The sequence below is a fragment of the Anguilla rostrata genome, chromosome 13 (genome assembly GCF_018555375.3).
Source record: "Anguilla rostrata isolate EN2019 chromosome 13, ASM1855537v3, whole genome shotgun sequence".
NCBI classification, from domain to species: domain Eukaryota; kingdom Metazoa; phylum Chordata; class Actinopteri; order Anguilliformes; family Anguillidae; genus Anguilla; species Anguilla rostrata.
This window is the reverse complement of record NC_057945.1, coordinates 15,726,235-15,740,623: the sequence shown is the minus strand read 5'-3', so window position 1 is coordinate 15,740,623 and position 14,389 is coordinate 15,726,235. Positions and strand designations below refer to the sequence as shown.

At 43.0% G+C, this 14,389-nt stretch overlaps 1 protein-coding gene across 1 annotated transcript; it reads right to left on the bottom strand.

Annotated features, from left to right (window-relative positions):
• Positions 1 to 1,373: 1,373 nt before the first annotated feature.
• LOC135237460 (intermediate filament protein ON3-like) lies at positions 1,374 to 9,065 on the bottom strand. Its single transcript, XM_064304613.1, has 9 exons — positions 8,513 to 9,065; positions 7,118 to 7,326; positions 5,643 to 5,703; positions 5,407 to 5,502; positions 4,498 to 4,662; positions 4,175 to 4,300; positions 3,787 to 4,007; positions 3,010 to 3,059; positions 1,374 to 2,920 (listed from the first exon to the last, which is right to left on the bottom strand). Exons 1-9 carry the CDS (start codon positions 8,963 to 8,965, stop codon positions 2,568 to 2,570), a joined length of 1,734 nt encoding a protein of 577 aa, XP_064160683.1. The 5' UTR covers positions 8,966 to 9,065; the 3' UTR covers positions 1,374 to 2,567.
• Positions 9,066 to 14,389: the final 5,324 nt, after the last annotated feature.

Sequence of the window (14,389 nt, the reverse complement as noted above, 5' to 3'; positions counted from 1 at the left end):
AAATGCCCACATATTGAACATTCTGGAAACACGTCGGATGTGTCGCACAGATCCGCCTTTGCAAATCGTGAAGTCATAAAATACACCACGAGTAATACTATGCAAAATCATTCTCATTCAAAATTCATTCAAAAATTCTCAGTCAGCCACTTAATTCAAATATAAAGTGAATCTGAGGACTGTCATTTCTAAATGGGATTTTTTTTCTAATTTGGTTTCCTGGCCAGATTTTCAGTGTGATTCTGCAATCTCGTCATCTCACATTGACAAGCTTAGTTTTGAGGTAGTGAAATGAACGTGAAATCAAATACTGTATGTTATAAATACAATCCATTACTATCATTATTATTTAAGTGTAAACAATTTTTCCCAAAGTTGACGGTTGATTAAAGGCATAACCTAAATGCAAATGTGACTTGTGCTTGTGCAGTAAAACAAGTTGGCACATGAATTCATGTTGTGTGTCAGATATAACAAGCCCAGACAATATTCAACAACTGTGAAGTACAGCTATAGAATAAAAATGATAACCGGAATCCTACTAATTTGGCACACACCTCTTTTAAATCCAGCCTTGAAAACTCCACAGATGGAAAATGTGATGGTTTCTATGATGACTGTGAGAAGAGCATACTGCTCCCTAGTGGATAACATAGGGAACATGAAAAGAGAGCTGTCCCAACCGACTCCCCCGTTGTTGAGAAATGTGAAATCAACATATGCCCGGCCAAGACTCGCATTTAACAGATCATGACAGCGCTAGCTTGTATGTGTACTGCCAGGACATGATTAGAAACATCACGGTTTTGAATAGCTAGTGGCATAATTAATACAGTTTCAAAGTGGTGTAGTTATCTAGGATTTTAATGACTGTACTTTTCATGGACAAAATCAATGTAGAAAGACCTGTGAATGTGCTTTGGGCAACATTAGTTTCCTGTGGACATTCCAACTAATAGAATCATTGAAACTGAAATCTTTCATCTGTTCAGCCCAATTCAGGAGGGGAGGACGGGGATGTCTGCCCTCTGAAATTTATGAATTTAGCTGAGTGTTCTTTCAGGCTGCAGGCTGCAAGCTAAGCCACCCAAGCTACACATCCCAACCAATGTCATCGGTAGATTGCTGGCACCTGACCAACCAGGGGTGTCCCTGGTTTGTAATAAGGCTCCTCCCTCTCTGGGCGACGCTGTCAGCGATTCCTTGCTGTGATTGGTCTCAGCCGTAGGACACATTTTCACTCTTTCAACAGTGCGCTGTAGCTGGATGGGCCTCCCAGGAGCTCTCTACATTCAAGAATGTCTTTGAGCAGCGTCATATGATGCAATGGATGTTCGCAAACAATAGCCATACATAACACAGGGAGACTGGCATTTTGTGATGTCACAGTAAACTGTTTTATTGTTCTGGGTAGCAGAAGGAGGGGGGGGGGGGCACACAGAATGACTGAGCATGTGATAGAGAGGACAATGAAGATGACGGACCCCGTGTCTGTGGACTGTTCAGACTGCCACCATACGTAGACTGACAGGAAGAAACAGCTACAGAAAGGCTTCCAGCATCAAATACAGCAGGAGTGTCAAACAAGTTGGTTTTTGTGATTTCCTTTTCAAACAGCTATCAAATAAGGTCTTGGGAAAAAGGTGTGTGGATTCTTCAGCCAATATTTGACTTAAATTATTCACTGATGCTGTAAACACCCCGCAAACCAGCAGACTGGAGTTTGACACCTGTCTAATACAGAGGCAGGCAGCTTTCAAGAACAGAAAAAGAGCTTTTGATTTAATCCATAGCATTGCTTTAGAACTGACCTGTGTATGTATGTGAGGCACTGGGAGTACAGTATATAGATGGGCTGAATGGCCTGTTCTCATCTTTTTTATTCTTGTGTTCTTACAAATCAAATGGAGTAAAAAGAACAGAACATTAACAGGGGACCTCAATCAGTGCCTCAAAATAATTTTAAACACGAAAAGGGGAGGTTGCATTTTCCCTGTATGCCAATACTTAGCAGTAGGTAAAGATAGTGAAACTGACATTCAGGCAAGAATTGCAATCGAAACTGCTCTGCAGTAACTGGTCAGGCAGCTACATGCTGCAGATTTCCTCATGACCTTACCTTTAATAGGCCTATGTAGTTACAATATGTAGAAGCATAATGGCTTAATATGAATTCTCCTGATAAACCAGGTGGTCTTTAGTCTGTGGATTAAATTTGTTATGCTAAGAAAATGTTAGGAGATTTTGTTTTACTGGAAAAGTATTAGATATTAGGATTTAGCATTGGAAATCGGTAGCAAGTAATCTAGCTCATTTGCATGACAAAGTCCTTGAAGTAACTGCAAACTCGGCAATAGACAGCAGCAGCTAGCATTAGATTTATTGTTTGTCAAAAAGAGACAAAATAGTAACGGCAGTAGCTAGCTACTTTGCTGGCTAAGTGCTTTTCAGATGCAATTCATTTTGTAAACAAAAAGTTACCAGCGGGGCCTTTTTGGTGAATCTGTGAGTGAGTGAAAATGGATTCATTCTAGGTAGCCTAGACCACGAGGAGAACAGAGCAGTGCTCACTCAGAATCCTCGATGACGTCCGAGGACTCGGACACAACCTCTCCGTCCTTGGTCTCAATCATCTTGATCACAAGGCTCTTCTTGGACTGGGTGATTGTACTGTAATCGTCGCCATCGATGTCTCCGCCAATTCCACCGCTAATGCTAACACCGCCACCGGTACCGCTGCTAATTCTAACACCGCCACCGGTTCCGCTGCTCATGCTAACACCACTGCCAGTGCCGCTGCTAAAGCTAGAGCCACCGCCAGTGCCCTTCCCGTAGCCGCCCCCATAGCCTCCCCCGTAGCCGCTGCTGTAGCTGCTGTAGCTGGTCCTGGCGCTCTCCATGGGGAAGGAGCTGTAATTTGCTGTAAGAGATTCACAGGAAGAGTCAGACAGAAACACAATCGGAGCACGGCAGGCTGTGAAGTGTGCCAATGTGGAAGCAGCGACTCACGGGCATAGCTCTGCTTGGAGACGCTGATGCTCTTGATCCCACTGGCCAGCCTGTTAGAGAACAGAGAGGACAGAATTTAGTTGTTATGATTAGCAGAGAGGAGCTTAAATGAACGTCAGTTATTTACTAGCCATTGACACTTCATACTTTTATACTTTTGATACCTGCCATTGTAACAATAATAATAATTTTTCATCATAACAAAATTTTTTACATTTTTATTACTATCCCCCTAAAGATTTAGCCCCCTTGAGCCACACTGATATTGTCACCTTTTTCAAGGGGGTCCTGGCAGCAATAATAATAATAATAATAATAATAACAATGGATTACATTTATACAGTGCTTTTTTTAAAAAAAGCGGCTCACCTCAGCCATCACTAGTATGTATAACACACAGTAGGCATACTGTGCCAGAATAAGCAAAACATGTCAACTGAAGTGGAAAGGGAGGTATTTATTTATTTAACAGATTACACTGGGAGATGATGGCTAAATCCCATTTGAGAGATTGTATCTGCTCTGTCAATCATCCTCCTACTGGATCACTTAAACCATATCCAGCAGCAACCTGTTTTTAAAACCAGGCCCAGCCCTCCTTTGTTACAAGCCTAAGCAGAAGAAAGCTATAGCGAGAAGTTGACAAACACTCCAATTGCCCTGGAGGACAAATAAAGTTTAGTTATATTTTACTTCTTACAGGATGTAATGACTGCCTGTGATATAATGTGTGAGAGAGATGGGGCTCTTGGGAGTTGTAGTCCTGCTAAAGCTCACCTGTCCTCCTCTCCTTCCAGCAGCTTCCTGTAGGTGGCGATCTCAATGTCCAGGGCCAGCTTAACATTCAGCAGGTCCTGGTACTCTCTAATCTGACGAGCCATGTCCTGCTTAGCCCTGAACAGGGCCTCCTCCAGGTCATTGATGCGGTGCTTGGCGTCCCTCACCGCCATTTCGCCGCGCTCCTCTGCCTCAGCGATCTGGTTTTCCAAGTTGCCGCGCTGATCGGGGATGGAGACAACCACGTAAAAAACCCTGAGAAAGAAACTGGCCTGTACTGCATGTGAACCACTGTGCTACACCACACTGCAGGCTAGGGGGTTAGAAAGTGACCCCAGGGGCTATGGAAACCGTTTGTGAGTAATTGCGGCTTTTTTTTTTTTTTTACCTGCCCCTTGACGAGTTCAATCTCAGACTGGATCCTCACGATTGCTCGGTTGAGGTCAGCAATCTCTCCCTTTGTGGATTTCAGGTCGTCCCCATATCTGCTAGCAGAAGTCTGTATCTCCTCATACTGGTCCGAAGAAAACAAACAGCAACAAATATGTTTCAGTATTCGGCATGTAACAACGTGCTGACTATACATTCGTGATAATGAATGCAATGGACATGCGTGAAGCACCGTAGCAGCCAAGCTATCATTAGCCAGGGACGCCCAGCGCTCTACAGCCGTGTGTGTAAGAAAGACAGGATCCGAGCGGACAGCGGCACCTTGGTCTTGTACCAGGACTCGGCCTCGGCGCGGCTGCGGTTGGCGATGTCCTCGTACTGGGCGCGCACTTCGGCCACGATGGAGTCCATGTCCAGCTTGCGGCTGTTGTCCATCTCCACCACCACGGAGGTGTCCTTCACCTGGTTCTGCAGCTCACGCAGCTCCTGAGGACGCGGAGGGAAGAGTCGTTTCATTGGGGGACGTGGCGACGCGGCCTGCAGCATTCTACCCATTTACAGACAGCAGGTGGCCTAGCCTAGCCTTCCACGTGCAGGCCCCTAAGCTGAGGAAATCGTTCATTATAACTTACTCTCAATTCCTTTTCTCCTTAACTTCATGTCATTAAATGTCATCACACTAACTTTTAATCACCTTTAATTATCATAAAGATTTGTTGCAGTACTTTCTATTTTATTTCATTATTTTTATTTGTATTCTTTTTTCTATACTTATTTTATGTTAATTGTAAAGTGCTTTAAACATAATGTAAGATAACCAGCTCATAAATAGTTTACTATATAAATGTCTACAGTTGGGTTTATTCCATTGTCCTCCTGAGACCCTGCAATTCATTTTTGTCCCCTATAGGGGACATACTGTAGGTCTCTGGTCTTAACCTCAAGGACCATAAATTCTACAATGCTAAAACCTGTGAGGAAATAAATTATATTTTTGAAAATATTTTCACTGCAACATGTTTTTGTCATCAAAGACACTTGCATTATTATGTCAAAATTTAATTTTATTTCTTGTAAGGTCTCATGAGGTTATGTCCTGCTGGGGTAAGAGTGTTTTTGGTGGATTTCTGTCTGTGTGGTCACACAGGGACACAGGCCCTGTGGTTTTGAGTGCTTTTAAAGGATAAATGGTGATGAAGAGGACTGTATCGCCACCCTCCGGTGCCTTACCTCCTCATAGATGGACCTCAGGAAGTTCAGCTCGTCCGTGAGCCCGTCCAGCTTGGCCTCCAGCTCCACCTTCATCATGTAGGCCTCGTCCACATCCTGACGACAAAAGGGACGCAGGTTATGCGCTTACAGCGTGCGTAAAAGAGCCCTGCTTCTTTTCAGCGATGCGGGTCGAATGTGGGAGGGGCTAAACGAAGGACGAACAGGCCATGCAGGAGAAGGTTAGGGCCGCTGACCTTTTTGATGACCACAAAGTCATTCTCACATTCGGTGCGCTTGTTGATCTCGTCTTCGTACCTGAATGGGAAAGGGGGCAGGAACAGGTCAGCCACCAAATTCAGACTCGCAGAAAAAGAGCTGTTCTTCCAGAGATGACTGTGAGCACCAACGGTTGCGGGTATGGCTACGATGACTGGAAATAAATAATCTGTGTTCTTTTGCGCATGCGTGAATTTGACCTGCTCCCGTCTGCTGCCGTAGCCTACTGATCTATGACGGGGGAAAACACTACTTTCACAGATGAGCAGGCTACGGTGCAGAACCAAGCAAGTCAAATTCATGCATGCGCAAAAGAGCACAGATTTATTTCCGGTCACAGTACCCGTACCTGCAGCTGTCAATGCTTAAATCTCTAATGACAGTCACAGACAATATGACAATGTGTGGTCATTTTCCCACTTGCAAGTATTTTAATCAGAGGTGACATTTAAACGAAACAACTGAAATTAAATGAAATTTCTGTGCCTTTTTTCCATGTCTGGCCATTTCGAAAATTGGCCTGCAAAGACTCATGTCATCGAACACAAGAAAGAGACTTTTTAAAAGGTGATAAACAGCATTTTTAAAGGTGATACATATTTCCATTCAATATTCTGAGGGCGATTGCAACTGTTTTTAATTTGATTTTAATCAGATTTCCACAAATCAGTGGAAACAATTACTCACACAAGCAATGAGATTTGCACATAAAGCTGAGCTTACATTTGTACTGAATAATTCTTAGAGTTAACCAAATCTTTATTCTTTATTTTCTTCCTGCATTTTGTCTCTCAGAATGGCCTGGTGAACATACAGTACTTGGCCTTGAGTTTCTGCCACAGATGCATTTTGCGACTTTCACACTAGAGGGCGATCTTTCATCATGCAATGCTAGCAGTGTGGCGGCGGAGCGGGGCGTGGCGCTGGTAACTTTTTCTCTCCAGGCATAAAGACCACTTGGAGCAGACAGTAAATCATGTAACCTGCAGCTTGTAAATCAAGTGATGTTGAACTGCTGTGTTTTGAGTGCCAACAAATTTCACTGTCTCCCTTCAGGCCTGGACAAGTTTTTTTTTAAGACCAGAAGACTCTAAAACTCATGTCTTTAATGAAGAAATCCTTGTAAGTTTCATTGCTGTCTTTCAGGCATGACAGTGATTTATGCTTCAAATAAAATAACCATATCCACTAATTCTTCTGCTCAGGTAGTGATTTTAGTTCCATTTTAAGAAACATCAGTCAAAGGTGGCACAGTAATGCAGAAAACTACAATCAAATGAAAACTCATTAGTTTTCATACCATGTTGCACACTGGGCACTTTTTGGTTTTTGGTATACGGAAGTTTGCCAGGTCTATTCGATGCAATGGTGCTCTCTTCAGATGATCATCACTGAAGAAGCAGAGCACATTCCGCCAAGTTAAACTGAGCACGTGGACCCGGGAAGGACTCACTTATTCTTGAAGTCCTCGACGAGTCCCTGCATGTTGTCCAGGTCGGACTCCAGCTTTGCCTTGTCATTGGCCAGGCTGACCAGCTGTCTGCGCAGGTTGGCGATGTAGGCCTCGAACATGGCGTCGATGTTGGAGCGGGTGGTTGTCTGACCCTGGAGGAGGCTCCACTTGGTCTCCAGCATCTTGTTCTGCTGCTCCAGGTATCTCACCTGTGAGGGAGAAGATGCACGATGAGGGAGATAGAGCAGGAGGGCAGATGTGGCTTCAGGCTTTGTGTGTGCTATTATGGGTCAATAGCCTAGCATGTTTACACTTACAATCTCTATGTGTAGCTTTGATCTCAACCTTCTGGTAATTTAGAGTGAAATCAAGGCCATATCAAAGGGCCATATAACTTCGATTTAACACAGCTATTCATGCAGAAACAATCTGCTGGCATGGCAACTCTTTTTACCATCTGATTTTTCCATAGAGTATAATTTTTCAAAAGGCGGAAGTTGCAATAGCTCAAACAGGATGCAACAAGGGACACGTAGCTGGCAAATGCTGACCCTCCTCATTTTTTTAAACGGATACTGTCTAGAGGAAGCTAGTGAAGGGAATAATGAAATTACATTTTCCAGCGATACTGTTGTGAAAATATATAAAGTTGCCAAAAACAGGCAGCAATAAAACGAAAGGGACAGAACTGAAACAAAAAGGGTTGAAACAGGGTTGTAAAAAACTCATGCAAAATATAAAAAAATTTTTTGGGTAAGCTTAAAAGTTTTTGAACCAGTGGAAAATTGTTATTTCGGGCCTGTGGGATTGTAAAGGGGGGGCGGGGGGGCGTGGCAGAGAGGGGAACAATCATCCCTTGATTCTTCTCTCGGAAAGAATCGAGAGTCAGAGACTGTCAATCATCTGAAATATTACGTAACTGGCTCGCCGTGTCAGCTATAACATCTCTCTGCCAACCTCTTTAAACATTAACCAGTGAGGCAAGCATATTTCCCAGCTAAAGATCAGTGAAGCAGGGTAAAAGTCTGCACATTTGTAGTTATCCTCTGGCTATAGGAGAGAGTCAATGAGCACAGTAAAAGTCTGTACATTTATAGTTATCCTCGGGCTATAGGAGAGAGTCAATGAGGCGTGTGCCCTCACAAGAATGCAGTGGCAATTGGTTGCCATTTTCTGGGTTCAACATGTGACCACGGTGCATAGCTCAGGCCAGGTGTTGTGCAGATACATTTTATTCCTTCCAAGTAACTGAAGGATATTGGCTCTACTTGCCCAGAGATTGGCAGATCAATGGAATAAAGTACATCTGAGAAAGATTAAAGCAGGCTTTTTTCAATTTCAAAAATCCAGACAGGCACAAGACCAGGCAGGGAGTAGATGAAGAGGAGGACTGACCTTATCGATGAAGGAGGCGAATCTGTTGTTGAGGGTCTTGATTTGTTCTTTCTCTTGTGTGCGGATGACTTGGATGGAAGGGTCAATCTCCAGATTGAGGGGTGCGAGCAGGCTCTTGTTTACGGTGACAGCGGTGACAGGGGTAACAGCACCAAAACCCATGCCCATGCCCATGCCCATGCCCGTGCCCATGCCCATGCCCATGCCCGCACCCCCTCCCGCCGCCATGCCCAGCCCCATGCCCCCTCCGTAGGCCGCAGAGCTGGAAATGTACCCGCCACCGCCGCCAGCCCTGAAACTGCCCCCTGCGCCTCTGCTGGCGCCCCCGAAGGAGCCGCCGCCGCCGTAGCCGTGGCGACCGGAGCCGGCGTAGGACAGGCTGCTGAAGCTGCGGGGGGCCGTCCCGGACGAAACCACCGAGTAGCTGGTGGTCTTCTTGGTTCTCATCGACATCTTGGCTCACAGAGAAGGGCTACAAAGAGGGGGAGTACGAGAGTCAGGCAGGCTGGTGCTCTGTATTGGAGGGACTCGACACAGACTGAGTGTTGGCCTCTGTCCCACTTTTATGAACCTCCCCAGGGCGGGGAGGAGCCAGTGTTGTGCTGACTGGTCAGGATTGGTCAGGAGGAACAGTGGGCTGGACAGAGCTGCGGAACACTCCCCTCCTGAAAGGCTGAGAGGCACCTGGTCTTACAATCTCTGGACTTTCAAAAATATCTCCCAGGTTTTTTTCCCCATGAAGAATTGCTTTTGCCCTGCAGGCCAGCTTTTCAAAATAGTTTTTTGCCATATGAAATGAGCATGAAAATAAACTTGTGGAACAGTTTTCTATCTGTAGTCATATTTGAGAATCTATTGTTGTTTAATACTTTTTATTGTGAATATTTTTCACTTTCCAGGTGGCCACATTGACACACACATGCCAGGTATAAAATGCAAAAACCAACACAATGTTAGAAAGCACAAAAGATTTACAACAACAACAACAACAACAACAACAACAATAATAATAATAATAATAATACTAACTTTATATTATGCTTTTCAGAACATGGTGTTCAAAGCGCTTTCCAAAACAATGAAAAAAGAAATTAAACAAAAAGAAAAAGTAAAGTATATGCATGCAAGTCAAATATGAACAGTTGATCTGTGTAGTAAACAGCATTTACTGTAAAATAATTAATATTAGCCACTATTCATGTATTTGGAGCCTACTTTTTATGTTTTCAGTGTTGCTATGGGGAACCATGCTTGGAGATTATATAAGTATGACAGCACACAGGGTAGTTGAAAAATGATATGTACCAAGTGTACTTCTAGGAGAAGCACTAGAAACCAAAACTGCAGAAATTATCTGCCAACACAGTAATTTCATAAATAACTGCCCTTCGTTCTTCACTGATCACTGTTCAGGACTCAGAAACCACTATAAAGCAGCTTTATGATTGACATCTGTAGATACAACACGGTTTACACCAGCAGTTCGATATTTGTACACTTCCTCTGCTCATGTAAACTAAACATGGAGTGGTTGCATACCCCATGTGTGTGGGCAAACAACATGTGCTTTCATAGAGAGTTCTTCAAAACAACTTGGGTCACTGTGTCATTCTTTTCAACAGATGGTGATGTAAGATACTGTACTTTTACAGTGATAATACACTAATATGCAGCAATCACATGAAGGAAGTTCCACATTTGCGATACAATAATAAGATACGATAATAATTTATTGTCTGATTACTCGGAAATGTGTCTTGCCAATAGTTCCATATAATTACAAAAGACAAGCACAGTACTAAAAAAAAAAAAAAAAAAAACGTTCTCTCATATACCCCCTAAGCAACTGTTCCCAATTATCTTCCCTCACTGGACCTATCATTTAGCATTTGAATAGACATTAAGATAAAAGTGCATTTATACTTTTCCAGTCTGTGCTTCGCTACCCTACACCTCCTCCCTAACCGCAAAAGAACTCAGAGTGCAGCACATGGGAACTATCACCAACATTATTGTCTGCCAATATTCTCTGATTGTAGTCCTTTTGAAACATCTGCATCACTGGAACACCCACAATCTTTGAGCGCACATTTAAAAAGGGTCTAAAAAGGGTTTATTTAAACTGAACTGAGATACCATTGTCCCCGAGCTGTAACAACATAAATCTCTGAATAATTGAGCTATAGAATAATAATAAAATCTGCTTGCTTGCTCCAAAAGGATAGTCTACGAAGAAAGTAATGCATTGTTGCACTCTGTTACATAAATAGTCAATGCGTGCAGTCCAAGATAGAGTCCGCATAAAGACCCAAGTACTTATAAGATGATGCTTGTTTAATCCTCTGACTATGAATCACTACTGGAGGAGGGTACTCATCTTGCGGTAGGCCAAAATGGCTTTCTTTTCTGTATTAACTATCAATACGTTTTTGTCACACCAATCAATGAGCCTATCTATTTCTTCCTGGTAGCAGTTTGGTTGTCTCCCTATCTAAGAGATATCAGACATACTGGAATCATCAGAATACTTAATAATTCAATGATTTGGTGTAGAAGTGACAGAATAGTTAGTATACAAAGTAAAACATAGTTGCGAACTAACACAGCCCTGTGGGGCACCAAAATTAGTAATCTTGCAGGCAGAAAGACAGTAATTAACCTAGACACACTGTGTTCTGTTAGTAAGAAAGGAAATGTTCCAGTGAATGAGGTGTGGATTGACTTTGAGCAGGAGTTAAAACTAGGAGTTTTTAATGCTTAATATGTTTTTTTACTATAGAAGTTGCTATATTTGTATTTAAATGTAGGATACTTAGTCCAAAGCATCTACAAGCACCAGAAAAATGTAGACGGCAACACTCCAGATATTTAGTGCATACCGCAAGAACAGCGCTGTACGAGAGCTGATATACTGCGCTGAACTCCATACACTGAGACGCACGCGCTGCTCAGGGATATCTCCTCTTGGGGAACTTTGGGGTGTGTTTCCAGCACACTCCTTAACAGCCAGTCGGGCAGTCAGCCCTACCCAGCTCCCTGCCTCTTCGGCTGCATTTCCTCCCGGTGAGTCATCCTTCAGACCAAGCTTTCCATCCTTCCCCTCTCCCAACGAGACCGCCGGTCTTTGTTACTGCACACACTGGAAACTTTGATTAACCTTTATTACTTTACCGACTTTTCCCCAGTCTTTTTTTCCCCCAAAGCGCTTTGGGGCTTCATAACCATATTTCCTGTGGGATAGCTTGGGCGCGCCAAAGGAATTTATGACTGCACTGAAAAATCTGAGTTTGTAAACCAGTTGAGGAAAATGGGTGTTGGGGATGTGAAAGTTCTGCAGAAAGTTATGCCACTCCAGGAGTGAATTTTAAAAAATGAGGTCTAATTGAAAACATTCTTGGAGAAGGGCGTGGTCTTAAGTGATTTTTTTTCCTTTGTGTTCAGCACTGTGTCTCAGTGGAAGAGAGAGGAAGATTGCCAGCCATTTTGAGTTAATGTATGGTTATGTCCTTCACGAGCACACTTCAGACAGAAACCCTTTGTGCTTGCAGTGAATGGATGAACATGGCTGACACCTGATACCTCAGAGCAACATGCTGCGTAACGAACCAAATATGTTCTGCAGAAAAAGTATAAAAGGTGGCCAGCTCACACTGCACTGCTAGAGATTATTTTACTGAATCACATAAAAGTGCATTTATACAATCAAGTACGATAAAACTGAAAAACATTCATGGAACACGGTTACAATTTCACAACTTTGACTGCAGATTTTGAGACATTCGTCCTCATGTGTCAACACAATGGCCCTGAGGAAACAAATATTGCATATTTATTTCATTACTCACTAACAATTCGACATCCAAGTAATTTGTATTAAAAAGTTTCAGTAAGTAATAAAATAAATGTTAACTGCAAAGGGAACATGTAGCCTTGGCAATGCTTCAACCCCCTGTGGGGTTTTTTCACCGCTCAATCCCTGTTGAGTGAGACGTCTCAAAATAGCTATTAAAGGCAGCATTCTTTGGTTATCTACGGATTGAAGAACAAACACAACTCCGCTCTTTCGAACAGGCTGTTGCCGCTCTCCCACCTCATTCAGACATTTCCCATTAACTGACTCATTGAACGCACGGTAACCTGCAGTCGGCGTGTGAAAAATATCGGTTTAACATCCAAAAGATTCAGGAAAGAAAAGCTAATCTTTGACTGGTGACTGATATTGTGCATGCTCGCCTCTCACGAGAGGCATTTGCAGAGGGACTGTGATTGACATCTTTACTATGCCGTGGCGCAGTACACAAAAGGACCCCTGTACCTTGGACACTGTGGGCGTGTCACTGAAACATGCGTCTACATGTCTAAAGCCCGCGGCCGTAAATCTGTATCCGTTTGTGTATGTCTATGTACATTCTTATGCGTATTGATTATTATAGGTTTCTGCTTTATTTTTGTGGCTTGAGAGGTATGTGTGTGTGGTGGGGGGAGGGGAGTACTGAAATTACAGTCATCAGTTTTAGTATGCATAGACATGATTGAAATTACAGTCATCAGCTTTTCAATTTTGAAAGAAACACCTAATTTTAACACCATTTCTAATTCAATTAGCAAATGGACTAACATGCGCTAATTTCAGCCCCCCGGACAACCGTAAGATTTAGCACAGCTCACAACTAATGAAGTGTTTGCATGACAGCCGCTTCCGCTTCAAAATGGCTTCACAGAGTAGTCTGGATGCCTAGGTTCACAGATAACAGTGAATATGACTTATTTTTATGGAACTTGTCTCAGGGGTGGGGTGTGGCATTCCCCAAATACTAAGTCAATGCCAGGAAAAATATGGAAAACCCTATCAGATCCTATCCTGGCACTGAAGATTTTAGTGAATACTAACAATGTTGTACCTCACCCAAATTTTCAGGGTCACAATAAAATGCTATTAATAATGCTATTCATAACACTAATTGTTTTCCCAGTGAGATAAAAACATTGCTGTGTTTTTTACCCTTATTTTGGACTGTAAAAATCAAACACAAAACCCCCATTTTATCTGCTCCACCTAGTGGTCTGGCCCACCCTGCCAGAAAGTGCATGTATGTGTATGTGTGCATGTGTGTTTGTGTGTGATGTCATTATGATGCAGGGTCTTGACTGATAACTGGTGGCACAATTTCCAGAAAAACCAGCTTAGGTGGAAATAGCTGGATAAAGCTATGCTTCACTTTTCACCAGACATAAATGTAATGTTTTCTTATGCTGAAGCTGAATTCAATGATAAATGGTAGCATTTTATCTTTCCAAGGTTTTACAGTGGGTAGGATTTTTTCTGTGATCGCCAAACAGCCCATAAATCACCATTCAGAATACATTTGGTGACACTTGGAGGTGTTCTATAAGAAACAGGGGAGAGAGTACCCACCCCCAACACTGAAAATTACAGTGCCGTGAAGAAACCATTCAGTGCGACAAATATGCAATAATAGAAGAAATAAGGATGAGGGGAAATACTATTTCACGACGCTATACAGTGTGAGAGATAAACAATCTTTAGCATTTCACAGATTTTTACCCTTTGGGAGAGTGGCTAGACTGAAGCCACTTCTGAGATAGGCCAACATTAAGTCACATCTGGAGTTGCGTGTGACCACGGCTGGTTCTAGGCATGGACAAAACAGGGCCCATGGTTCTCCTAGGGCAGCAACCATATGGGACAACAATAATCACCTGGGAGGTGCCAAAAAAAAGAGAAAAAAAGGGAAAATGGAACACATTGCACTCATAATAGTCGGTGAAATCCCCCAGTCTGTGATTGCTACCCAAAATCCTCTCTTTGACAATCGCTAAATTTCCCCTGGTCCGTGATCATGCCTGAGACTTTCT